Source organism: Stigmatopora nigra, chromosome 11 (assembly GCF_051989575.1).
Source record: "Stigmatopora nigra isolate UIUO_SnigA chromosome 11, RoL_Snig_1.1, whole genome shotgun sequence".
In the NCBI taxonomy this organism is placed as follows: domain Eukaryota; kingdom Metazoa; phylum Chordata; class Actinopteri; order Syngnathiformes; family Syngnathidae; genus Stigmatopora; species Stigmatopora nigra.
Window position 1 is genome coordinate 13329879 of NC_135518.1, and position 27266 is coordinate 13357144.

The 27266-nt window shown below is 38.7% G+C and overlaps 2 protein-coding genes across 6 annotated transcripts in view; one reads left to right on the forward strand and one right to left on the reverse strand.

Annotated features, from left to right (window-relative positions):
- dnah7 (dynein, axonemal, heavy chain 7) overlaps positions 1–657 on the forward strand; it is a 40598-nt gene extending 39941 nt beyond the window's left edge. The window contains exon 68 of the mRNA XM_077728846.1: positions 337–657. Coding sequence (XP_077584972.1) covers positions 337–543 — 207 coding nt within the window. The 3' untranslated portion in view covers positions 544–657. The remainder of the gene's footprint in view (positions 1–336) is intronic.
- A 2140-nt stretch (positions 658–2797) lies between these two features.
- On the reverse strand, positions 2798–25246 carry slc39a10 (solute carrier family 39 member 10). Of its 5 annotated transcripts, none has more exons than XM_077727863.1 (12): positions 25137–25246; positions 20091–20163; positions 18985–19218; positions 16395–17436; positions 15666–15828; positions 11104–11279; positions 10779–10919; positions 10586–10697; positions 10207–10506; positions 9389–9469; positions 8047–8237; positions 2798–2990 (listed from the first exon to the last, which is right to left on the reverse strand). In XM_077727863.1, the coding sequence occupies exons 4-12, from the start codon at positions 17412–17414 to the stop codon at positions 2838–2840; spliced, it is 2337 nt and encodes a 778-aa protein (XP_077583989.1). In that variant the 5' UTR covers positions 17415–17436; positions 18985–19218; positions 20091–20163; positions 25137–25246; the 3' UTR covers positions 2798–2837. The 5 variants fall into 5 exon arrangements, with proteins under 5 accessions (XP_077583989.1, XP_077583991.1, XP_077583988.1 ...); XM_077727865.1 differs by lacking the exon at positions 25137–25246 and adding an exon at positions 23248–24065; XM_077727862.1 differs by lacking the exon at positions 25137–25246 and adding an exon at positions 21748–21845 and having other exon boundaries at positions 18985–19069.
- Positions 25247–27266: the final 2020 nt, after the last annotated feature.

Consider the following 27266-nt stretch of genomic DNA (forward strand, 5'->3'; position numbering starts at 1 on the left):
CATCAAGATTTTGTCTTGTTTTTTTCCATCTCATCTTTCGCCATCAGTGCTAATGAATAATGCGTAGCACATCATTAAAAAGGTGTTTATTATTCGCGGAGAGTGCAAAAACACAACACGGGCCGCTTTGAAATGCAAATCTGGACGACTTAGCTTCTGATTGTTTTTAGGCTTTTCTCTTTATGTTGTTGTTTTACGCCGACGGCCCTCTTGATCCAATTTGCATAAGGAGGAGCCTCTAGGGAGTGACACCTCGTTATCACTCTTTCTCTTGGAAAAAGTTACAATTGGAAATTCCCATTGTAGGCCTGGTTAACCCCATTTTTTTCTTCTCAGATGTGGCTGAAGCCGATCAAACGTCTGGACATCCCCGAACGGATGTGCTACCTGTCGCCCGTCTACAAGACCAGCGAACGACGAGGCACGTTGTCCACTACCGGACACTCTACCAACTACGTCATCGCCATGACGCTAAGCTCGGACGTGGATGCCGAACATTGGATTCGGAGAGGTGTGGCTCTCTTGTGTCAACTCAGCTCCTAAAAAGGTCACTTTATTTTCTTTTGTTCTTATTTTTGTCGCAAGCAAGACCGGACTATTTTTGGGATGGTTGTTATTTTGTCTTTGTAATAAAGTAAATTAGACAAGGCCAGAAAATGAGGTTATTTTAGGAAGGGTGATTTCGTACTCGAGTATAAGCCGGATTAGGCGAGGAAGAGGGAGTTTAAATAGCATTTTTTTGGAGGAAAGTTTTGAAAAAATTGAATAGGAACTAAGAACCAATGTGTTAAATTAATAGTAAAATAGTCATAAGTTGCAGGCCTAACCAAACTACAAAAAAAGTTCAATATAGTCTGTAAAATAGGGAAAAAATATAGGGCGCATGGGAGTTTAAGTAGCATTTTTGGAGGAAAGTTTTTAAAAAACTAAGAACAAACATGTTAAACAATGAGTTAAATTAATAGTAAAATTAGGATGTAGCATGTTAAGTTTTTTGATAACTATAGTTTAAAAATTGCAGGCCAAGCCAAACTACAAAAAGTGCGACTTATAGTCCGTAAAATCAGGAATATACATTGTTCATATTGTATAGTACATAGATATAATTTCGCTTTACATTTTTAAAGGCCTGTCAATTTTTTGCATGCAACAGTTTGGTCATTTTTATAGAAATTTAGTATGAAACTTTGGAAACATTCGTGCATACCCTTTAAAAATACTTCAGAAAAACTTCATGTTAAATCTTTTATTGTCCTTAGTTGAGGCCAGAAAAACCGCACAGACGATAAACGTAGAACATCGTAAACAAGATTGATCGTTGACCTTCATTTAACACGTCGATTTTCACAAATGTATGGAAATCATCAACTTAAAACTTGATTGAAAGTGAGACAGCCAAACGGATTAAAACAAAAAAATGCACCATAACAAACCTGGTGACCAATCTTAATCGAAAAACAATAAACAACGAAAATACACGGCGGATCTCTTGGGAATGGCAGCACTATTCCAAGGTCCTTTTTGATAAGCAAAATCAAAACTGTCAAACAAAAAAAATACACCGTTAGTTTCTTACTTTGACTAACAATAACCACCTTTTTTGATGATTTCTTTACTCTAAAATCATGTTGACTTGCCAAAGTCAAACAAACTTAGTCGCCTCTCTCTTTTCAGGCACAAAGCTACTAACTAATGGTCCATTCTAGTAGTACTCGGTAGTACAAAGCACTTTTTTTTATAGTCGACGCGAGAAAAGACGCACCAGTTGCTGGAGTAGCCCCACACCCCCAAAAAAAATATTTTTAACAAAGCATAATGTCACACTATCAATAGCGTCCGTACCTGTGTTCTAGCAGCTAAAGTTTAGCCATGTGTGGCTCAAGAGCAGCAAAACCAGCAATGGAATGTCAATGGAAGGAAGGTAAGAAGATTTTGTTTCTTCATATAGCACCATTGGTAGTTTTTTTATTACCAGTAAAGTCATTTTTACACCAGTACAGGTGTTATGGGTTGTTTTGGTCTGGCTGGCCTAATATTTGCTGTTTTATGAGGATTATAAATATTGAATTTTGTGTTAAATTCTTATTCAATGGGGTGTAAATAGTTTGGAATAGATTTTTTTATTCGAATATGTTCATTATAGACGAATAAAGTAACAAGTACTCAATTCACGTTCGTTGTTTTCACTGGACTATTCGTCACGAGACCAATTTCCAAGTTTGCCATTTAGATAGAGTCCCAATTTTTTTTTTTAGGCCAAACCAGATTACAATATGAATTATGAACAAATTATGATGTCTCTCCATGATGATTTAGCAACACGCAACAAACAGTACATGCAGGACAATATAGACAATCTCAAGTCTGAGATGCAAAAGTTGCACCACAAAACAACGAATGGACTTTGGACTTAAAGATATGTGACCCAATGCAGTCCAGGTCTAAAAATGTCAACTTTGCAATTGGCGCCAGTGTCGATTTAGACGTTTTCAGCAGGATACTTGCGCCAAGGGGACGGCGATGTAGGCGAGTGAGGCTCCCAAAAGGAACTATTTCCATGCTCGTTTCGACTCGGCATCTTAAGAACTGCCAAAACAAGTTTCAGAGGAGCTAAATGCTTTATCCCAAACACAGTCGGGTGGCTCAGTCGTGTTTTCCGGGGGAAATGCTGTAACGGATGAAGAATTTGGCGGGGGTGGTGGAGGGTTGGTTGGCACAGTGTAAACATGACAAATGCTGTTCGGGCGACAAATGAGACTCCTGAGAAGGAGAATACTGACAAAGCTTTCCACTCTGCTTTTCTTTTTCTTTCTTCCTTCCTTCCTGTGAGCGTGGAGTTAAAAGCCCAAGTCGAAAACGATGCGGTCTTCGAAGATGGCGATGAGTAGCATGATGCCGAAGCCGGTCAACATTCCAAGGTTCTGGAGGAGGAAGTGTCCCATCTGGCAACGCTTGTGTTCCTCGCTATCGCCGTGTAGCATCTCTGGCAGCTGAAGGGAAAAAAATCAAGAAAACCGGTGAACAAACCCTGTATGTCCACATTCTCGTTGAACTGTATTGAATGTAAATATTTTTTCATGCTGTAGCAGAACCATATTCCATGCACTATAAAGCAATGTGTCTCCACTAATTTCACGAAAAAGTTACCAACTACAAACAAATTTGGACTTGGCACTAAAAATGTCAAGAAAAATGCTGAAATATGTCTTTTAACACTTGCTTTTCTAACATTTCTGTTCTGAGGACCATGTAGGAGGACTTCACCGACCAGCAAGACTGTTTTAAATTGATTGGACTACGATTTGGGGTCAAACTTTTTGGACTACCCTGTATTTGTTTGACCAGATTTAGTGTCAAATGTGCATAACACAGGACAATGCTGGGTTTTGTTCACATTCTAGGTGCAATGCGAAATATCACATGTCCTGGTTTGTCTTCTGGCATATTACCCTGGAAACTTTTTGGAGGTTGTGCATGGTTATTAGGATGGGAAACTGCCTTGGAATTTTGGGTGTTGGAAGCTCCTATGCTTGTTCATGGTTACAACGTGGATGGGAGAATGCCTTGGAATACTGGGTGCTGGAAGTACTTATGTTTGCTCATGGTTACTACTTGGATGGATGACTGCTTTAAAATACTGGGTGCTGGAAACTCTAATTTTGCTCATGGTTACAACTTGGTTGGAAAACTGTCTTGGAAAACTGGGTGCTGGAAACTCTTATTTTGCTCATGGTTACTACTTGGATGGGTGACTGCCTTGGAATACTGGGTGCTGGAAGTACTTATGTTTGCTCATGGTTACTACTTGGATGGGGGACTGCCTTGGAAAACTGGGTGCTGGAAACTTTTATTTGAAATGACCTTATTTTGGAAATATTTGCCTCGTGGGAAGCAGTTTGATCAACAACATACAAAAATCCTTTAATCACCTTTACTAACAATGGCTTATACAATATGGTTAGCCAAATTAAATGTGAAAGATTTACCACTATACAGGTCAAAAATAGCTTTGGTCAAATTATGGGTGTTAAGTCAAACATCAGATCACATGTCTTGGTTGGTTTTTTGGCATACTAACTTGAAAAAACTTTGGAAATTAAAAAGAGATGTGTATATGGTTAATACTTAGATGGTATATTGCCAGGGTGCTGGAAAGAGTTTTGCTTGCTCACCTAACCTTGTGAGAAGCAGTTTGGTCCATGATATACACAAAACCCACACTCACCTTTACTTAGCTTATGTAAATAAGTTGGGCAAACTCAATGTCAGGTTAATGCTAGATTTTGTGCAAATATATGATGAAATGCAAAACAATCAATATTAAATCCTGTTTGGCCTTCTGGCATACTACCATGAAAAACATTTTTTTTAGATTAAGTAAAGTTGTGCATAATTACAACTTGGATGGGAGAATGTCTTGATATACTTGGTGCTGGAAGTTAAAATGTTTGCACACTTAACCTAGTGAGAAGCAGTTTGGTCCACAATCACACAAAACCCTCACTCACCATTACTTAGATTGGTTGGCCTAATTTGATGTCAAATGTGCACTACATGCAGGTAAATGTTGGCTAATGCTAAAATAATAGGTGTCAAGCCAAACAATAGTCTAATGTCCTGGTTGGCCTTCTGGCATATCACCCTGAAAAAACATTTGAGGTAAAGTGGGATTGTGCATGGTTACTATTTGGATGGGAGACTGCCTTGGCATACTAGTTGTTGAAAACTCTTGTATTTGCTCACTTAACCTTCAGAAGCAAATTGTTCCACAATAAACATAAAGTCCTCACTCACCTTTACTTATAAGTATTTGTGCGGCAAGTTTCATTTTGCTAAAACTATAGATGCTACTCAAAACATATAATATCATGTCCTGTTTGGTAGAGTCATGTGAAATTTTAATATTTTGTAGGTAAGACCAAAGTGGCTCTGACGGCTCAGTGGTTAGAGCATCGGTTTCTGAAATCTCAGGTCGTGAGTTCAAATCCCGGCCCAGTCTACCTTTTGTTTATTTTTTTCGTGCCCAAAACCGATGACAAATTTTTTTTTTTTTAATAGAATTATTGGGGGCTCCGCCAGCAGAGTGGTTAGAGCACTCTCCTCTGACACCCAGGGTCGTGGGTTCGCTTCCCGCTCACTGCCGGAAACAAAAATCTTGGTTCCCTCCCGCCGAAGGCGGGAGGGAACCAAGTGTCTTGCCTCGGCCTCCGGCGAGGGAGGGGGGCAAAGGTGTTGCGGGTGGGACAAGACCGTCGGTCCACCCCCGCCGAAGGCGGGGGTGGACCAAGGGCGTTGAGGGTGGGGCAAGGGTGTTGTGGGTGGGACAAGACCGTCGGTCCACCCCCGCCGAAGGCGGGGGTGGACCAAGGGCGTTGAGGGTGGGGCAAGGGTGTTGTGGGTGGGACAAGACCGTCGGTCCACCCCCGCCGAAGGCGGGGGTGGACCAAGGGCGTTGAGGGTGGGTCAAGGGTGTTGTGGGTGGGTCAAGAAAGTATCTCCAAGGTCCCCTCCCGCCGAAGGCGGGAGGGGACCAAGATTCTTAAGTGTCCCCTCCCGCCGAAGGCGGGAGGGGACCCAATAACCTTTTGTTAAAAAGTGGTATAAGTGTTTTGGTCCCATCCGCCTTTGGCGGGTGGGGACCCGGCGTCTTGGTGTCACCTCCTATCCACCTTTGGCGGGCAGGGACCCGGCGTCTTGGTGTCACCTCCCACCTCTGGTGGGTGAGGACCAAGTGTCTTGGTGTCACCTCCCACCACTGGTGGGTGGGGACCAAGTGTCTTGGTGTCACCTCCCACCCCTGGTGGGAGGGGACCAAGTGTCTTAGCCCCTCCCACCAGATGCAGGCACACTAAGATTTATTTTCCAAGTCATGACCGGGATTTGAACTCAGGACCCTGGGTTCCAGACACCCAGAGCCCAATGCTCTAACCACTCAGCCAGCAGAGGACATAACAAATTCACTAAAAAAAAAAAAAATTGACGTGTTTTGGGCACAAAACACATGTCAATTTTTTTTTTTTTTACTGACATCATTGTGGTCTCTGCTGGCTGAGTGGTTAGAGCATTAGTCTCTGAGATCCAGGGTCCTGGGTTCAAACTCCAGTCACTACCTGAAAACAAAAATCTTGGTGTCCCACCTGCTTCTGGCAGGCATGGACCAATTGTCTTGACATAATTTACCAACCAGGATATGATATTTCACGTTTTAAGTTGAATTTATAGTTTTAGCAAGAGTAAAATTTGATATTTTTCATGAAGTTTGACACACAAATATATATATAAGTAAAGGTGAATGAGGGCTTTGCTTAACCTCAGAGTTTTTTCAGGGTAGTATGCCAGAAGGCCAACCAGGACATGATATTGGTTGTTTTGCATTGCACCTATAATTTGAGCAAAATCAAGTATTTAACAGTGTAGTGCAAATTTGACATTGAGTTTGGCCAACCTATCTACCTAAGCCTATCTAAGTAAGTGTGAGTGAGGGCTTTGTGAATATTGTGCATCAAACTGCTTCTCATGAGGTTAAATGAGCAACCATAAGAGCTTCCAGCACCCAGTATTCCAAGATAGTCTCCCATCCAAGTAGTAACCATGTACAACCTTGGTTAACCTCCAAAGTTTTTTCAGGGTATTATGTCAAAGGGTCAACCAGTACTTGAAATTGAATGTTTTGCATAACTCATAATTTGAGCAAAATTAAACACTGTCCTGTGTAGTGCACATTTGAGATTGTGTTTGGCTAACCAATATAAGTATAGGCAAGTGAGGTTTTGTGTATAATGTAGATCAACCTGCTTAACACAAGGTTAAGTGGGCAACCATACAAACTTCCAGCACCCAGTTTTCCAAGGCAAAATCCCATCCAAGTAGTAATCATGCACAACTCTGCTTAACATTGAGAGTTTTTTTGGCAATACACCCAGCCAACTAGTAACCATGTACAACTTTGATTAACCTCCAAGGTCTTTTTCAGGGTATTATGTTAAAGGATCAACCAGTACTTGAAATTGAATGTTTTGCATAGCACCCATAATTTGAGCAAAACCAAGTGTTGTCCTGTGTAGTGCACATTTGACATTGTATTTGGGCAACCAATATAAGTAAAGGTGAGTGAGAGTTTTGTGTATAATGTGGATCAATTTGCTTAACACAAGGTTAAGTGGTCAACCATTAAAGCTTCCAGCACCCAGTATTCCAAGGCAAACTCCCATCCAAGTAGTAACCATGCACAGCTCTGCTTAACCTCCAGAGTCTTTCAGGGTATTATGTCAAAGGGTCAACCAGTACTTGAAATTGGATGTTTTGCATAGCACCCATAATTTGAGCAAAACCAAGTATTGTCCTGTGTAGTGCACATTTGACATTGTATTTGAGCAACCAATATAAGTAAAGGTGAGTGAGGGTTTTGTGTATATTGTAGATCAACGTGCTTAACACAAGGTTAAGTGAGCAACCATAAGTACTTCCAACACCCAGTTTTCCAAGGCAAACTCCCATCCAAGTAGTAACCGTTCACAACTCTACTTAACCTTCAGAGTTTTTTTTTGGCAATACACCCAGCCAAATAGTAACCATGTTCAACCTTGTTTAACTCCAAGAGTTTTTCAAGGTAATGTGTTAGAAGTTCAACCAGGATATGATATATGTTTTGCATTGCAACCATAATTTGAGGAAAACCAAGCATTGACCTGTGTGGTGCACATTTGACATTGTATTTGGCCAACCAATATAAGTAAAGGTGGGTGAGGGTTTTGTGTATATTGTAGTTCAACCTGCTTAACACAAGTTAAGTGAGCAACCATAAGAGCTTCCAGCACCCAGTTTTCCTAAGCAAACTCCCATCCAAGTAGTAACCATACACAACTCTGCTTAACCGTCAGTTTTTTTGGCATTACACCCAGCCAACTAATAACCATGTACAAACCAGACCATAAAACCAAATGTTTTGAGTAACTTTAACCAATTCCTTGCACATTCTTCATTGAATTTGGCCCACAAATCTAATGTGTTCCAAACCATTTGACCCATTTAGAAATTTCAACTTACCATATCCACCAAAGCCACGTAGAGGAACATGCCAGCCGTGATGGCAAAAATCCAACTGGTGACATTATGCGTATACTGTCCCACCGCTGTTCCAATCAACATTCCCACGTAAGCCATCAGCGCCGACAGCACATTGTAAACAATGGCTTGTTTCACAGACATTCCTGCTTTCAGCAACACAGCAAAGTCACCTGAAATCACAACACACATCAAACTCTGCAAAATTGAAGTCAAATCCTCCTCAGAAATGACACCCCGGAATCAAATCCACTTCTCCCCCGGTAACCGATTTAAGGAGCTAAACAGGAAAAAGGACGCGGCCTACATTTCCTCCCCGCTTGTGACAAGTGTCCTCTTTTCTTGGCTAATTACCGCGGTGAATTAATCACCCCTCCGCTGTCAGCAATCAATCAAAAGCCCGCGGCGAACTCTTCTTCGGCATCCCATCTCCTCGACACGCCCACCGCTATTAAAAAGCAGCCTTTAATTAGCATCTGTACCAACGTTTGAGGCAGCTCATCTTTTGCCTGCCGTCTTTCCTTAGTTTGCTTTTGTTGGGACAACTTCGTTTGACAGTCATCTCTTTTTTACTGGGGTCGAAATTGAGAAAAAACACACTTGAGATGGCACTTGTGTTAAAAGTGTCTGCCATCTGGTTGGAGGCAGCTGCGAGGGAAAAACATCAAGGCTTTTTAAAGTTGCGGGACGGCTTAAACATCTGACGTTATGGCGAGCGTTATCGGGAACGACGCTATGAGCGTCACGGGTATTAAAAGTTGGCTATTTGTAAGAAAAAAGTCAATGTTATGAGATTGTAGTCGTTTTAAAGTGAAGAAAAACAAGTGATGAATATAAAAACTGACATACTTGAATTATAAATGTTTTAACATGATATATTTCTATGTTTTTTTTGCAATGTGCACATATTTAATAAGTGGAAATTAATGATAATTGTAGATTTTTCCAGTCAAAAATTGACTTTCACCTTTAATTTCTGCCCTAAAATAAAAACAAAATTAAATACCTTATGTATTTTATATAGAGCATCTTTAAATATCCATGAATGAGTATAAAAACATTCAATTCAATATTATTTCATATTTTTAGAATTAATAAATGTTTTTTTTAACAAAAAAATACAATTTTGGATTTTGAAAAATTGCAATTAATGGTTTAAAAAAAGCGGATAAACAGGAAAATGTGTAACAGTTCCTGCATGTAAATGACGCTCAATAACGGGGTGTCGCGTGGGGGCCATTCGCCAAACGGCGTGTGACCAATGCCGCGTGACAAGTGCGTGTTGTGTTTTGATTTGTTTTGTTTGTTGGTGTGCAGCACTCACCAAGTTCGTGAGGGAGTTCGTGGCAGAAAACGGCCACGGACGTACTGATGCCTCCCGTCAGGTCTGCGCTGAACGCTGCCCCTGAAGGGGACAAAGTGCAAAGACAAATGTCAGTGAGGCAAATTGGACACCAGGAGACAAGGAAAGAAAACTGCTGTTGTCAGAGCTTGCAAAAAGCAACATTAATACTTAATAATCACAGCAAATTTATGCAGAAGCTTTGGAAGATCTTTTGTTCTAATAAAATAATTTTAAGAGGTTTTAGAATTGTTTTTAGATACAGTATTTTTCTATTAGACGTCATATCAACTCTAAGAGTTGAGTGATTCGTTTAAAAGCTGTTCATAAATGGTTATGGAACATAAAAAAAGTAATATAACAAGGATTTTGAGAAAAATAACACTTAAAATATCCTAATTCTACCTTTAACATGCTTAAGAAAATTGAAAAGATATTAAAAATCCCTTTTTTAACCCTTAAAATGTTAAGAAAACTAAAAATAATAAAATAGGCAAAGAACCCAAAAGTATAAAAAGTTCTTGGCCACTATTCTTGCACTTAACAGCTATTTTTGTATTTTAAATTAAGCTTCTCAACAACTTTAGGGTATTTTTTTAACAGTCACAACCCTTTAGTTTGAAAAGTTTGAAGTGAAACCTTCTGGAGCGAGAGTTTATTCCTTGATAGATTCACCAATAGTTTTCCTTTCAAAAACGGAATCATTTCATCAAAAAATAAAAAAATTCACCACTTCAAAAATAGATGTAGAGTAGACAGAGTAGACAAAAAGTCATTAAAATTTGAAGGACAAGTGTTACCTATAGCCAGCCCATCGCTAAAATTGTGCATGCCATCACCCATGATGACCATCCAGGCGATGCTGGCGATTCCGGCATCTTTCATCTCCTGATCCGAGTGGCAGTTAGCTGCGTGGGAGTGTCCGTGTCCATGTCCGTGCTGCTTGGACCTGTGTCCATTCACTTTAACGGGTAAGCGACCGGCGTCGTCGACTTTCAGGGGCGTCTTGGTGCTAGGCGAGTCGGGTGGCTGCAGCTCCGTCAGTTGGGTGTCGTTGTGCTCGTGTTCGTTGTCGCAGGAGACGGCGCTGCTTTCGGGGTCTGGAACAGAACAACGAGGTCATTGACGGGCGAACCGAGGCCACGCTAGGTGAATGGACACCACTGGCTAAGTACTCACCATCACCAAGCGTCTTCAGGTGAACCCATTCGGCTTCGGATCGCCGATTGAGTTTGTGATCGGACAGCTTTCGTCCGATTTTGCCTTCCTCGTCGGCACCGTTCGCCGCCTTCTGGAAGGCCACATGTACATATTTTATATATTGAACGCATTATGGGGTCTTTTGACTGGACATGGTTTTCTCCTTCCTTACCTTTTGGTCCTTGTAGTGCTTATACATGCCGATACAATGCTCAAAAATGAAGAGGAGGTAAATGCCGGTCAACGCCGTCAGACCCTTCCATACGCCATCGGTGCTGTGGGCGTGGTTGCTGTGGTCGTGCGGTCCTTGAGACTGTCAAGACAAAATAAAAGTGTCAAGTGTTCGTATGAAAATTTGTGATTTCTTTCAATTCAAAACAGTACAAATAAAAGTTTAAGTAGTTTGGGAACGTGACCGGACGTTTGGTCGCCCGGACACTTGGTCGTCTGGACATTTGGTCACCCGGACGTTTGGTCAACTGCGCTAGTGGACTCACGTGAGGCAGCAGGTGAAGAAGAGCGTCCCCGCTAAGTGTCCCCACGGCCAGGGCCACCAGAAACGTCAGCAGGAACTTGAAGCAGCCCTGGTTAAGGATAGGCACCAAAACCACACCCAGAAGAGACAGCAGGCTGATGATGGTGATGGACACGAAGCCCCAAACCCATGTCCACACTGTAGAGAGAAACAGGTTTCAACCCAAATACAGTAATACCTCGAAATACAAGTATCCCAACACACAATAATTTTTACATACAAGAAAAACACCAAGATAATTTTTCACCCTCAGATACGAGATGAATTTGGTGACCAAGTTTACGAGAGGCTGCATAAAATAACATGTTTTTTTGCATTAATCAGTGCAGAATTAAATGAAAAAAATGTTTTTAGTTATTTTATAGTACTTGAGAAACAAGTAAATTGACATACAAGCTCAATCCTGGAACACATTGACCTCATATCTCAATGTATCACTATAAAAACAACACATAGGCCCTATTTATTCCGCAGATGTTCAATTCCCATGCCCTTGCAACGATGACAAGGCAAAAACTTTCCAATGACATTTCAGCAGAATTCCGCCTCATTTTTATTTCTCCTGCTGGCATGCCCGCGTTCAACGGCGTTGATGGAAGACAGGATGCGGAGCGGCGTGATAAAAGCTATGCTATCGTTTAAAAGTGTCAAAACAGCACAAGGCCAAAGCGGCCAACTTGAGGACTTTTTGGTCACAGAGGACAAAATGCTTAATGTTGTATGAAATTCAATGTCGTGGGCTTGCTATTGCAAAACTGGATCTTTTTGGGGGGATTTTATTGACTAAAAAAAGCATGCGTGGAATGAACAAAATTCTCCTAATAGAATGAATAATAATAATCCTGAAGTATATGAGGATATTGATATTTATATATAATCATATTTACATTGAAACTATATTTAAAAAGATTAAATTAGAGGCTAAATATGGATTGCATGCGAATGAAAATGTATACTAAAATGATTTATTCTACATTTTATTTTTACTACTGGATCAAATGAGAAAATGTCCAAAACCACAAAAATCAAGAAAATCACTCCTAGCTTTTTCTAACATTGTGATTTTTTCTCCTAATTAATAATTAAGTATTTAAGTGGAATTTGGGAAACTACCTGTTGACTATTTTTGCAATTTTATTTCTTAATTTTCCATTCATGTCTACCAAAACTACAAAATAAATTGCAACTTTGTCGTCAGTTTTCAACAGACATTTGAAAAACAGCTTTACTAATTCTTGTTTTCCAGTTTTGATAAAATGACTGTCATATTTTTCAACTTTGCCATGTTTTTTCCTTCATAATCTCGCGCTGTATATATTTTTCTTCTCGTAATCCCACATTGGAAACTTGGGCAAAGCGGGATTAGTAAAACGACAAAGCGTCATTCTCACAAGTCCACTAGGAAGACATTTAAAGACGCATTTCAAGTAAACGCAGCACCAGAGGCGGAGAATTGACTAATGAATGCAAAAATGACAGTGGCAGGCAGCCACGCCGCCTTTCCACGTCAAATGGACCCCAGGTGGGCACGTTTCACCAGCAGATGATGTGTCTTATGCCTGACAGAGTGCTCTTTAGAGAAACTGAATCAAGCTGTCACTGTCTCATTAAGCAGCTGTAGGATGAAGACATATTAGCCAAAAACATTTCCCCGGGCTAAATTTGCCCTCCCAAAACAGCCGCAAGTTCATCTTGGAGGAATCTGGACTGAGCCTGAGGGTCTCTGGGCTTCTACAATTTGGAGAGCTGGCATCTGGACTAGTCTCCATGGGACAACTTAGTCCAATTACAAAAAAAATGGAAGACTGTTTTGTTAATGCTAGTTTTAAAGCAGGGAGGAATATTTTTTTGCAGAGTTAACGTCAGGATTTAGTGGATTTAGTTTGAAATGCTATTGAAATAAAAAAAAACAAGTCTAAATTCTAGATGGTCTTTTCTGCAAAAACCTTAATCCCCTAATAAACATTCCTTGTATTTTTTTTTACCTAATACGGTGCAAAAACAGTAATAGATCTATTTTTAACGAAGAATGCGTTTTCTTACATAGTGCATTTTTTTGACTGGAATTTTTAGGATGGACATTTTTTTTGCAAGAAAAAAACTTCCGTTCAAGTACCAATGGGACAACAACAAGCTCAAGATGCCAAAAAGCAGAAATTGAGCTATTTTTTTTTTTTACAAAGAATGTGTTTTCTTACATAGCATATTTTTTTGACTGGAATTTTTGGGATGGACATTTTCTTAATCCAAAAACAAACCTACATTAAAGTACCAATGGAGACCAACTAGTTAAAAGCGCCTCTGTTCATACAACTACTTTCCAGATAGCTATAACCTACAAAACATTAATAAAGCTCAATGTTTTTTTGCAATGAGCACGTATTAAAAACATGGAAATGAATGGTAGTTGCCAAAGGAAAAGTTGCGACTTGTAGTCCGGAAAATACGCTACTCTGATATTAAATTAGTCAGATATTCCACCAAATGTTGCATTTTTCCAAAAACTTGTTTTTTTTTCTCTCAAAAGTACTCTACGAATTATTTGAGAGCGATTTAGAACACACTTGCATGTTAATAAAGATCCTCATCATTAAAAAGAGAAAAATTCAATGCAAATTTCCTATAGCATCCCTCAATGTCTTCTTTTATCATATCTATTGTTCTGAGTCTGCCTCAAAAGAGCCAAAAACTGCCTTTTTAAAAAAAATGTTCCATCAAGAATACTGTAAAACACATTTATACAAGCCTTACAATACATATTCTCACTAAACGCACTGCATCGACCTCCCGATCTCATTATCCAATCGTCGCTTTTTACTAAGAACGCCTTGCGTAAATGCGATTTTCTCTTTTCGCCGGCGGCGGCACGGGTGGTCGTCGATGACGACGCCGGCAAAAGAAGTCAGCCGCCATTCTCTCCAATTATGACTCCCTGGCCAGTTGCATCTTGGGAGAAATGGCGCGGGGTGCCGCTTGCCGTTTCCTAATTGGCATTGGCGCAAAACGAGGGGCATTGTGGGATGGCGGTGAGAAAAACAGCTGTAAAGCAGATGCTGGCAGGAGGTAAAGGGAAAAAATGGCGTGGGGGTGAATCTCGCCATGGCGTGCGAAGACTATCATTTGTCGCTAATAAGATGCTATTTTTGCCCTTTTCAACTCATTGGGATGACGATGTTCTGGTTAACATTTATATTTTTATGTCTGTGATAGAACTACAGGTAAATCCAATGGAGGTTTTTTATTAAATAAGAATTATAAAACAATGGGGAAGGAAAAGAAAGTAAATGTTTACGGTTCTCCAAAAAGTCTTCAAGAAAAACTGTAAAAGTTGCTTTATATTTGTCGCCATTCGCCGGAAGGCTTGGGAAAAAAAAACACTACATATCTTGATGAAGCTGTCAATATTTTTGGGCGGTCCCCATGGTAACAGAAGCCATAGAAAAGTCAAGGGTGGTGTCGGAGCTACTTTTGCACACCTGCGTTCTGTTTGTTTTGTGCTTACATTTATTGCTTATATATTCTTAATTGCTCTCCATTTATTATTTATATTCTTAATTCTGTATTGCTTATATATTCTTAATTCCTCTACATTTATTACTTTTATTCTTAATTCTGAATTTGCTTATATATTCTTAATTCCTCTTCATGTATTGCTTACATATTCTTAATTCTTAATTGCTTACAGAATGTTAATTCTTTATTGCTCACATATTGTTAATTCTTTATTGCTTACATATTCTTAATTCTTTATTGCTTACATATTGATAATTCTTTATTGCTTACATATTCTCAATTCCTCTTATTTCTAGTCTTAATTCCTCTTATTTATAGTCTTAATTCCTCTTATTTATAGTCTTCATTCCTCTTATTTATAGTCTTCATTCCTCTTATTTATAGTCTTAATTCCTCTTATTTTGGACTTCCTTATTTTTTTACTTACATTTATTGCTCATGTATTCTTAATTCCTCTTATTTTGGACTCTCCCATGTTATCTGCTTACATTTATTGCTTATATATTCCTAATTCCTCTTATTTTCAGACTCTCCCGCAAGACTTACTCTAAAAGAAATCTCAAGATCCAATCTCCCGCACAAGTGATTGAACATAACCCCAAAATTTGAGGGTAAATAGATGAGCTAAAGACGTTAAGCACGAAGCTCCCCACAGAGCCAAAGGATTTATTGACGTGACGAGACCAGATCACGCGGCGGCTCTTTGTGTCTGATGCTTAATCTCCTTTATGGCGCTGCATTTAATTAGTAATAGGGCTTAGCCTGACAAATATACATTTGTGAGCAAAACTGTGGCTTAAACGCATTAAAAAATAGTGTAAGGTTGAATGGAAGAAAAGATAATGGACCGAGTTAAGAGATAAATATGACTACATTGGTAAGGTCAAGTGGACTAAATCTCAACACTGTAAATATTGACTTTTACTTGCTATCTGGAATAAGTGTACTCCAAATGTGATTTGATACTGATTGTATTGAAATGCATGTTGGAGTGAGTTTGATAGTTCTTACCGGAATTGACGTTCTCGTCCTGTTTTTGCAGGTTATGGCGGATGCAAACCCGTCGGTCAATCTGGTAGAGGAGGGCGGGGCACAGGTAGGTGAACTGACTTGGAGAGATCAGGGAATTGGGACTCAGTCCGTAGTAGCTGAGGAGCTGGGTCAGGTTCAAACACTGGGATGGACAGAAGAAGGGAAAAGGTGGTGGAGGTTATGGACATTTAATGGAGTTAACTTGCTGTTAAGTATCAAATTAGATAAACTTCATGGTGAATATGTTTAAAGGACAAATTGGAAAATTATTTTTGGGCAAGGGTGTCAGACTCGGGCCATTTTAGATATAATATTTAGATTTTTTTCATAAATGGATTAAAATCCCTGAATATTCCATTTTTTATAAGTCTAAAACTGGTTATTTTATCTATTTTTTTGTTTTACAAGATTATTTTTGAGCTAAAAACAGAAAATATTTATTAAAAAATGACAATTATTGATTCAAAAGGGGGAAAAAAATCAGGAAATTGAATATACATCTATACTCTTCATCTTAATTTGATCCTAAAAACAGAAAGTCGACACATGATTTACTTTCCCGGGCCGCACAATATAATGTGGTGGGCCAGATTTGGCTCCCGGGTCACCACTTTGACAACTGTGCATTAATAGGAAAATAGGGAGAAACAGTCAAAATAAGCATTGTGTTTTAGAGGGTGATTTAATTAACTTAAGAAATGTACCCACCTCCTCATGCTGATGATACAGATGTCCATAGAGAGCAGGTCCAGGAACAGTGGCGCCGTCGGCGCTGTCTGCGATCACCGGCGCTTCTCGTTTGTGTTTATGAGATTGATGCTGAGCAGATTCATCACCGTGCTTGTGATCGTGGTTATCGGAAGTGGACGCTGGGGTGGACTGGGTTTTATTTTGTCCTCGAAGTCCTCGCACTCGTCCTGGTTTTCTTGGTTTTTTGGTCTTGGCGTCTGTAGGGGCGGGAGATGATCTCGGATCGAGGGGTGCCGTGTCTGTGGTTGTTTGGGAGTGTTTGGGGTGTTTGTTGTGATTGTGTTCGTGGTTGTGGGCGTGGCCATGGTCATGATCGTGACTGTGTTCATGTTCGTGATTGTGATCGTGATTGTGCTCGTGACCATGTTCGTGGCCATGTTCGTGACCATGTTCTACTTTGGGCTCCTGGTGGTGTTTATGCGGGTGTTCTTTTGTCACATTAGAAGCTATAATGGCGGTATCGCCATTCCGACTACATTCCGTCTTGTTTTGTTCTGTGTGGGAATCGCCATGTTGATGATGATGACCATGTTCGTGGTCGTCACCATGCGAATGACCGCCCTCCTGCGCCTCCAAAACGACAAGATGCGTCACATGATCGTGCTCATTATGATCCAGATCGATCAATTTCACTTCGCCAAGTCCAAGACTGAGCAAAAGACTTTGAAATCCTTCAAAATCCAACCTGTCCTTTTGACCGTAACTCCTGAAAAGTTCTTGGATGTAATAGTGCTGTTCTTCTTCTAAAGAAGCTTCTTGAGTGTGCGAGGATTCCACGGTGGCGAGATCGGGTCTTGGGATGTAGGGCGCTTGGGAAATCTGTAAATCATTGTGGTCCTGATTGGCGTGGCTTTGGTTGGCGTGGCGACGACCACGGTGTTGTTGATGGTGTCCGTCTCCGTGGCAGTGGCTCGGTTGGTGGTACAAGAAGGTGAGGACGCAAAGGAAACAAAATCGGGTGTGTCCGTGGACTTGCATTGTTTCGGACTTCAAACCCCACCTGTCAATCAAAAAAACAACAACAAAACTGATATAAAATACAAGCAAAACACACAAATACACTAAAACCCATAGGAAGTATTATAAAGCCAAAAAAAGCCAATTTATGCAGATGGAATATCCAAACTGTTATCTTGTAGTGAGAATGATGTTGACTATTTAACGAGTACACAATACAGTCTTGGGAGAATTGGGCAACAAATTGCTCATTCTTCCTAGTTAAAAAAGCCCCAAGCTGCATTTTTACTGGAGTCAAATGATTCTCATAAGGTCTACTGCAAAGCCTCCAGGGAAAGTGCTAGCAATAATAGTCGAAATGGACGAGTGTTGGCCTCGGGGCATGTTGTCAACTTGAGATATTCAAGCACATGCTGACAGCCAACTACATTGAATTGATGCACAATTATAAGGGCTTACTAGCAAATTCTGATGAGCAAAATAACAGGTAACACGGCAATATTTACTATGATATAAAACAATTTGTTAAGTCAACCATTACATGAGTAAATTGGTGTTTATTTCACATTAAAATTATGATTCAGCCCACTTATTATTTTATTTACATTTCCAAAGTATTTATGTTATTGTCTACTTATTATGAAAACGATGTATTTATTGCTTGTTAATTTCTTAGTCTTTGTTATTAATTTACTATTTATTTATGTTTGTAGTTATTTGTGCATGAATACTTTACACTTTTACCAATTTTATAAATGTCGTCATACGCAGTTTAGCTTTTGTCGAGTTAATGATGATGACAAAGCCTATGTCCGATTATTATTATGAATATTATTATAATTATTATGAGTATGATTGTGATTATTGTGATTGTGATTATTGTGATTGTGATTATTGTGATTGAGATTATTGTGATTGTGATTATTGTGATTGAGATTATTGTGATTGAGATTATTGTGATTGAGATTATTGTGATTGAGATTATTGTGATTGAGATTATTGTGATTGAGATTATTGTGATTGTGATTATGGTGATTGTGATTATGGTGATTGTGATTATTGTGATTGTGATTATTGTGATTGTGATTATTGTGATTGTGATTATTGTGATTGTGATTATTGTGATTGTGATTATTGTGATTGTGATTATTGTGATTGTGATTATTGTGATTGTGATTATTGTGATTGTGATTATTGTGATTATTATGATTACTACTTAGTGACCCTTTAAATCTCTTTATACTACAGTATAATGGAAATAAAAGCATTCTATTCAATGTATATTTGCCTTTAAAGTCCCCTAGAACAAAAAAAATCGAAAACGCAACAGAAAAATCAATGAATGCAACTATGCCTAATCCAATAATACACATTTTTATGCTTAAATCATCATCCAGTACTTTCTTATCCCAGTGCAAACTAGCAGAAAAGTAGTAAACCGCCAATAAAACCAGTGTCACGCGAGCTAGTTTTGCAGATAGTCGCATAGATTGCAACAATAGCGCCGCCAACTACGATAAGGCGAATACCAGAACCAAGATTTTTTGGTTCCCATCTAAAACGCGAACGAAACCGAAGCAGAACGACGTACCTCCGAGGCCGGCTGAACGAGAAGCGTGAAATGACGGCGGATGGCGCTCGACTGGAAGGTTCCGCATTAGAAAGCGACTTCACAGCTGTCGACGGCGTTTATAAAGGCAGAAAAGAGAGGTTGACCTCTGAACCCAAACTGCTGATAGGGTCGGGTTAACAGCGGTGCTATTTTCACATCACACCCTCCAGTCACAGAGTCCTACTGTCTTTTGTTGATTACGGGCCTCGTTATCTGTCACAATGTGGAACAGGGAAGGCAAACATCTTGAAGACGTTGATTAAAATCAAGGCGAGCAGAAAAAAAAGTAAGACAAAATTCCTCACTGACCTATATTCATCATTTTAACTGAAAACCAGCCTGTGTCACAACAAGTTCACTAGCACAAGGGGTGGCAAACACGTTGCTCTCGAGCCGTATGCGGCTCTTTGCAGCTTATATTTAATATATATTGTGGCTCTTTGCCTAGTTTTATGTTTTTTTCTTATTTTTAGTCACACTCCAATCCATCAAGGAGCATTAAAAACAAGTAATAAATTATATTTAATTTTGTTTTTTGGGCAGATTGGATATTTTTTAATGTGGCTTTTGACGTACGAAGTGGCTCTTTGACTCTTTTTCAGATTTTGGCTCTTTGACTCTAAAAAAATGGAATTTAGGTCACTTTTTTACAGAGAAAATGTGTTTAAAAATACAAAATAAGACCTATAGGATACAATGAACTGTTAATTTATTTTATTTCAGGATGGAGAAATAGATTAAAGACATTTACTTTTAATTTGGTAGGGTTCAAGTTTATCCTATAGTCCTATAGTTTGACTCTTAGTTTCAGATTTTGGCTCTTTGACTCTTACAGTTTGAGATTTTGACTCTGACTCTCTTAGTTCAAAATTTTGGCTCTTTGACTCTCGCACTTTCAAATTTGGGCTCTTGACTTTTTATAATTTTATATTACTTATGTTTTTATTTTTTTACTGGGAAAACACACTGGAGTAACACCACCAATGTTGTTATACGCAGTAGTGTATAATGACTAATTTAATTGTGGCAGGATTTCACACTCACATTAAGGAAACAATATTAAATAAAAAAAATTGATCACTTACGCGAATATTCTTTTTTGTGGATCCCGCTTCTGAGGCTGATATTTGAAGCACTTTTTTTCCTCACAGCTGCACTCTGGGGAAAGAAAAAAAAATCAAAATTGATGTCATAAGTTTGAGATTTGAATAAATTGCCTATTTCAGCACTATGTTTGGATAATGTTCTCGGTAGACGCAATTCTAAGATGTATCAGAATAGCTGAAAAATGTATGCTTAGCCAACTGGACGGAGATTTTAGGAGACCTAACTAAAGGTTTATTTATTCCCCTGAAGGACGCCGAGTGGCTGCCCGAGGAGAAACAGCAGCATCTCGGAATTTTGCCACAGTTCATTTGTTGGGTAGAATGTGACGAGCGTTCAACCAGATAATACTTGTGGAAGGCTAAGGCGGAACACGTGGAAATTTCATGGAGACACTTCATTACCAAAAAAAGAAAAAGAAACAACACTTGGCTATGGCATCATCACTCATCAAATAAACAAATACAATAAAAAAAGCTGAAATTTAGAAAAAAATCCCTCAAAACTCAATTTTATTTGTTAAATTTGGTCCAATAATGCAGTTTGAATGGTTGTTGGTTAATTGATGCTTGTATTTTGCACTAAAAAAATATTGCGGGTGAATAATTGGTTCTAGAAAATAGTTTGTAATAAGACATAAGATGTGTACTATGTTTTAAAAATCCAGGTCAGGAATAATGACAGCAAGATTTCAGTTATTTATCACTAAAGGGAATAACTTATGTTTCAACCTTAAGCTTCTTCATATGAATCTCATGACCAATGTTTCTCATTTCTGAGTCAAACATAACCCTGAAGGAACATGGGAGGGGGGATAAAAACATAATAAAGTAGTTGTACAGTAACTAGGTTTAGCAGGTGTCTCGTTAAACATGTGCCAATTTATCTAAATAAGCTTTTAAAGGGGAAAAAAGTGAAATTTGTTTTTTTTTGCGGGCCCAAAATGAGCAGTTGACTAGTTTCCCAAAGTGCAAAAATACTCAAAATGACGTCAATTTGAAGAAAACCATCATCTTTTGCTTCTTTGAATTGAATAAAATTCAAGAACACATTCTGAGAATGAGTGAAAAAAAATAGATTTTAAAATCAATAGCCAAAAAAGTATGATTAAACACACCAATCGATGCCCTCTTGTGGACAATAGATCTCAATCTGAAACGGAGAAGTCTTTTTTTTGCATAATGGCTCTCTAAAATGTAAATTATTGCTATGATTTTAACCTTTTAATGCCCAAAGACTACAACATTTCAAATATAAATTGTCATAAATTTTTGTTCATCAGAAAATATCGCTGTATTGCCAAAATTAACTTAAATGCAATACATATTGCTTAGATTCTTATGAAATATGTACATGATATACATTGTAACTGGCTGTAAATATTATTTTAAAGTTTAAAAGGCTTTTCTAACATTGTTTGGAAAGTTGTAAGGGAAAAAAATGACAACTAGCAAACAATATACAAAACAAAAACAAATAAGGACTTAAAATTTAGCTTCACTTCTCTGTAATACATTTTGATTGAGAGTATTTTGTACATGCTGGAAAGTATTGACTAACCCTAACCCTTGTATAAACAAGACTATAAATTATATTAAGGGAAAAAAAACTTGGATATTGTGGGGGTGTGGTCCTTACCTTCTTGTCAAACTCCACAACAAATATATAAACAGTCTTCAACCAAGGTAAGACCATCGAATGGTTTCAGGTTCAGAATTTGGAGGCTTAACTTATTCGTGTGCGTGTGTGTGTGTGTGTGTATGTGTGTGTGTGTATGTGTGTGTGTGTATGTGTGTGTGTGTATGTGTGTGTGTGTGTGTGTGTGTGTGTGTGTGTGTGTGTGTGTGTGTGTGTGTGTGTGTGTGTGTGTGTGTGTGTGTGTGTGTGTGTGTGTGTGTGTGTGTGTGTGTGTGTGTGTGTGTGTGTGTGTGTGTGTGTGTGTGTGTGTGTGTGTGTGTGTGTGTGTGTGTGTGTGTGTGTGTGTGTGTGTGTGTGTGTGTGTGTGTGTGTGTGTGTGTGTGTGTGTGTGTGTGTGTGTGTGTGTGTGTGTGTGTGTGTGTGTGTGTGTGTGTGTGTGTGTGTGTGTGTGTGTGTGTGTGTGTGTGTGTGTGTGTGTGTGTGTGTGTGTGTGTGTGTGTGTGTGTGTGTGTGTGTGTGTGTGTGTGTGTGTGTGTGTGTGTGTGTGTGTGTGTGTGTGTGTGTGTGTGTGTGTGTGTGTGTGTGTGTGTGTGTGTGTGTGTGTGTGTGTGTGTGTGTGTGTGTGTGTGTGTGTGTGTGTGTGTGTGTGTGTGTGTGTGTGTGTGTGTGTGTGTGTGTGTGTGTGTGTCAGCCTTGGGGAAAAACCACACGAACATTGTGAAAGTATAAACAATAACAATACAAAAGTATGGAAAAATAAGTTTTCAAATGTTCAAATAAATTGAGATTTTCAGAGAATACATTTTTGGGAAATTTTAATCCTTGAATATAGTTTTTTTGTTTTATTAACTGAATTAATTTGATGAAATAGTCATAAATAAAGTAGGAATATTGGCAAGAAAAGGGTGGGAAAGTTGCAAGTGGGAGCAGATTGCAGTTTTAAAGAAGTACAAAGTATCTAGACTAGGGTGATCAAGTTTTAGAGTTTTTGGCTGCAAATTGTACTTTTAAAGGAGCATGATTTTGTAAAATAAATATATATATTCATAACTGGTCTAGCTGTAATCACAAAATCATTCTTAAGCTGTTTGTTTACACAAAATCATGCTGCGGAAAAGCATGATCAAGCATCTGATTTTTTGGCAAAACCTGAATGGCCTTTTTATGAAGTTTGAGTGATTTAAAATTTAAAACTGAGCAATCTGGATCAGATGACTTTGCTACAATGCCAAAATCTTTAAAAGGGGATTTTGTTTCGGAGTCCCAATAACAAACTGCACTTATTTGACAACAACTAGCAAGATATGTTATTTGAAATAAATATTTCACCTGATATATACTAGTTTTCTAAGCCATTTTGTATTGAACTGTATTAAGAACAGATTAGAATTATAAAACAATTCTCCTTTTGTTATGTACCTACACAAAGCTTCTATTGAGAAATACGTGCTTTTACAGGAAAGCCATTAATTCATTTCATTTCGTGCCACTTATACTCACAAGGTTTGCAGGGGGTGTCGGAGCATATCCCGGCCAACCAGGTTTGCCACATTCCAAAGGGAGTTATTAAAATAATGTCAGTTATTAGCAGACGGAAACTATGGCTCATCAGATTGATAAAATATTTTGTTCACTTGTTCAGGCAGGATAAAAAAACTGAACAATTAAGAATTTTAAAAAGTTGGAATTTAGGTCACTTTTTTACAGGGAAAAAGTGTTTAAAAATCCAAAATAAGACCTATAGCATAGAATAGAAAGTTAATTTATTTTTTAGGGTGGGGCTCTTTGACTCTTACAATTGGAGATTTTTGGCTCGTTGACTCTTTTACAATTGGAGATTTTGGCTCGTTGACTCTTTTACAATTGGAGATTTTTGGCTCGTTGACTCTTTTACAATTGGAGATTTTTGGCTCGTTGACTCTTTTACAATTGGAGATTTTTGGCTCGTTGACTCTTTTACAATTGGAGATTTTTGGCTCGTTGACTCTTTTACAATTGGAGATTTGGGCTCGTTGACTCTTTTACAATTGGAGATTTGGGCTCGTTGACTCTTTTACAATTGGAGATTTTGGCTCGTTGACTCTTACAATTGGAGATTTTTGGCTCTTTGACTCTTTTACAATTTGATCTTTTTGGCTCTTTGACTCTTTTACAATTTGATCTTTTTGGCTCTTGGACTCTTTTACAATTTGAGATTTTGGCTCTTTGACTCTTTAACAATTTGAGATTTTGGCTCTTTGACTCTTTTACAATTTGAGATTTTGGCTCGTTGACTCTTTTACAACTTGAGATTTTGGCTCGTTGACTCTTTTACAATTTGAGATTTTGGCTCGTTGACTCTTTTACAATTTGAGATTTTGGCTCGTTGACTCTTTTACAATTTGAGATTTTGGCTCGTTGACTCTTTTACAATTGGAGATTTGGGCTCTTTTACAATTTGAGATTTTGGCTCGTTGACTCTTTTACAATTGGAGATTTGGGCTCTTTTACAATTGGAGATTTTGGCTCATTGACTCTTTTGCAACTGGAAATTTTGGCTCTTTGACTTTGGGATCGAGAATTTACTTTTAATTTGGTGGGGTTAAAATTTATCCTATAGTGCAAAAAAATAATTTTAAATTTGGTCAAAAGGCTCTTAAAATTGCACGCAATATATAAAAGAAATGCACTAAAAATAAGCTAAACTTGAATGCATTAATGAGGCCTTCAGTTTTGATTGAAGCCTTTCCAAAAGGTCAAGTAAAAATAAGTTTTAGTTGGATTAATCAAATTTCACGAGTTGAATTGGACACTTGTGCCAAAGCAATGTAAATCCAACCCTCGGTGCGACCCCTAAATAGCCCACTAGGGCTTAGTAAACGCGCCATACGGATGACTACTTCTCTCCATTATAAGCAAGACCAGCCATCTACTTTTTAAAAAAAAAAATCCACAAATCGCCATTAAATCAAATCAGATGATCAAGAAATCAAGTCCACGCCGCATTAGATCGCAGCACGTGGCGAAGATGAATACGCCGATGAAGTTTCCACTAAAAAACAAATCACTGCGATCTTAAACTAAACGATCGAAGACTTTAACATGTCCAAATGAAAAAGATCAGATCACCCCAACAAACATTTGTTTGTACGTGTACAAAAAAACTACAGATTAGGATCGACATTTAAGCAGCTGGTAAAAAAAAACGCAATGCAACAAGAGCTAGCAGACATCCACACAGGAAATGAATCTTGAAGAGAAGAGATCGTTAAACTACATGATTTGAAGTGGAAATGCAGGGCGATCGCGGTTTAATTAAGCTTCGAATGGACGAGCAAGCAAAGAGTGCACTTGCTCGAGCCCATGTTGTGGGAGTGAATGAAGAGTAAATGGTTTTTTTGTGTGGTTACCTCACTTGAGTGCCGTGTGCATCTCGTCTCCGCTCCGTGCGAACAAGGGGGTGGGAGAACTTCCGCGTGTGTATATTACGTCACAGGTAGCGTAGAAACGCCCATTCACCAACTCCACTTACGTACGATCTGGTTACTCCTAAAGGAAAGAGGCGGGGTCTTACGTCATTGGCGTTGTATATTGAGGAATACTGCTGCTCTGGTTGAGCAAGTTTAAGGCTACTGCTTGACTATTTACTACAACAAAAAGAAACTAAATACAAAATTGGACAGTGAAACAAGATACTAAATACAAAATGGAGTGGGAATATGTGCACAATATCAAGCTAGATTTATTTTTTGATTCATGATCTAGAACTATAAGGAGTGTGCATATATAGTAATCCCTCGAATATCGCGGGTAATGTAGATCAGACATGGACGTGATAATCAAAAATCCGCGAAGTATGATAGTTCCAGTTGTGACTATATAGCATACTATCCATGGAAAGATATGGTTAAGATATCATAAGTACTCCTGAAACCTTTGCAAGGACAAATTGTAATGAAATATGTACATATTAACTATCCAAGGTGCCTCCGATTACTGCCTGTAGGTGGCTAGGATAAGATATAGCTATAGCACCCCCTGTGACCCTTGGAAGGATAAACAGAACGGAAAATTATTGGGAATATCAACAATATGCATATTCTAAAAGGGGAAAATGGCAAAAAAATGTATCAGTATGGTGACAAAACATATGTTTCTATTTTTGGGAGGGCAAAATATTTTTTTAAAGCAAATGTAAAGAAAAAAAAAGTGTGCGCATTGTTCCAGAAGATAAAAATGACTGAGCACAGACGATCAATTTTCCCCTCAGCATCACCACTTGCAGTCCCTTTTGTTTACTTTGGACTCATGATGTGCAATATCCACGTAATCAATGGATTGACACGCGCCGCATCGAGCAATCTGTCTGTTAATACGGCGTGAAATGATTTTGCGTTCTTGTTAGGCTGGAAGTGTCTAAAATCCAGGATGCTAGGGTCTCATCTTCTCAGTAACTTCTCAACGTTCCAAGTTTGATCCCAGCAGACGTGAGATAATAACTGCAGATACCCGGCGTGAACTGCGCTGTTGGACTCAGCCCGGCTTTACATGTATAGTCTTGTAGTGGGAGCCGTTTTCCTCTGAAGGTTACTCTCGGTGGAGATTAGTCAATTTAATATTCACCTAACCAAAATGGAAAAAGCATATTCAATATGTTTGGATGGATTTTTGCAATCCAGTTCAAAAGGATGTTGTGCAAAGGAATAGAAGCACTAGAGCATGGCTGCAATGTAGAAATAAATCTGACCCAACAACAACAACAGCAACAGTAGCAACAGGAACGACAGCAACGACAGCAACAACAGCAATGACGACAACAATGACAACAACAGCAACAACAGCAAAAAATGCAAAAAGCACCAAAAACAACCACAACAACCACCAAAACAACCACAACAACCACTAAAAAAACCACAACCACCACCAAAACAACCACAACAACCACCAAAACAACCACAACAACCACCAAAACAACCACAGCCACCAAAACAACCACAACAACCACCAAAACAACCGCAACAACCACCAAAACAACCACAACCGTCAAAACAACCACAACAATCACAACAACAACCACAACAATGACAACTACAACCACAACAACCACAACAACCACAACATCCACAACAACCACAACAACCACAGCAATAACAACAACAACAACCTAATACAAAACTGTATTATGTCCACCATAACAAACATTCGACCACCTTTGAAACTGAATAGGAGGCGACCATTTTGGTTCAAGTGTGTAGTACACAATATTTACTTGCATGTATATACACAAAATATGATCAAAAAGCAAAGAGCCACATTCATTTTGGCCGGGAGCTTCATGTGGCTCGAGAGCCGCGTGTTCACTATCCATGCTTTAGAAGGAAAAAAGTCATTTTTAAATATTTTGAACTGTTTCATGCACAAAGTCAAGTGTGTTTTTGTGTGGAGTGTCGCTTTTATCTAATGGAAATCATGTTTGAAAGTGAATTTATTCTGCAAAATCAAAGTCACAGTGCAACATCACAAGACTAAAAAGTTGTAGA

Bases quoted from the DNA above. Each gene is read 5' to 3' on its own strand.
- slc39a10 (XM_077727862.1), bottom strand. From the start codon at position 21,804: ATGGTCTTACCTTGGTTGAAGACTGTTTATATATTTGTTGTGGAGTTT. The intron at 15,829-16,394 runs GTGGGTACATTT...TGTCCATCCCAG, and splicing joins TGTATCATCAGCATGAGGAG to TGTTTGAACCTGACCCAGCT. The intron at 2,991-8,046 runs GTAAGTTGAAAT...TTTTCCCTTCAG, and splicing joins ACGTGGCTTTGGTGGATATG to CTGCCAGAGATGCTACACGG.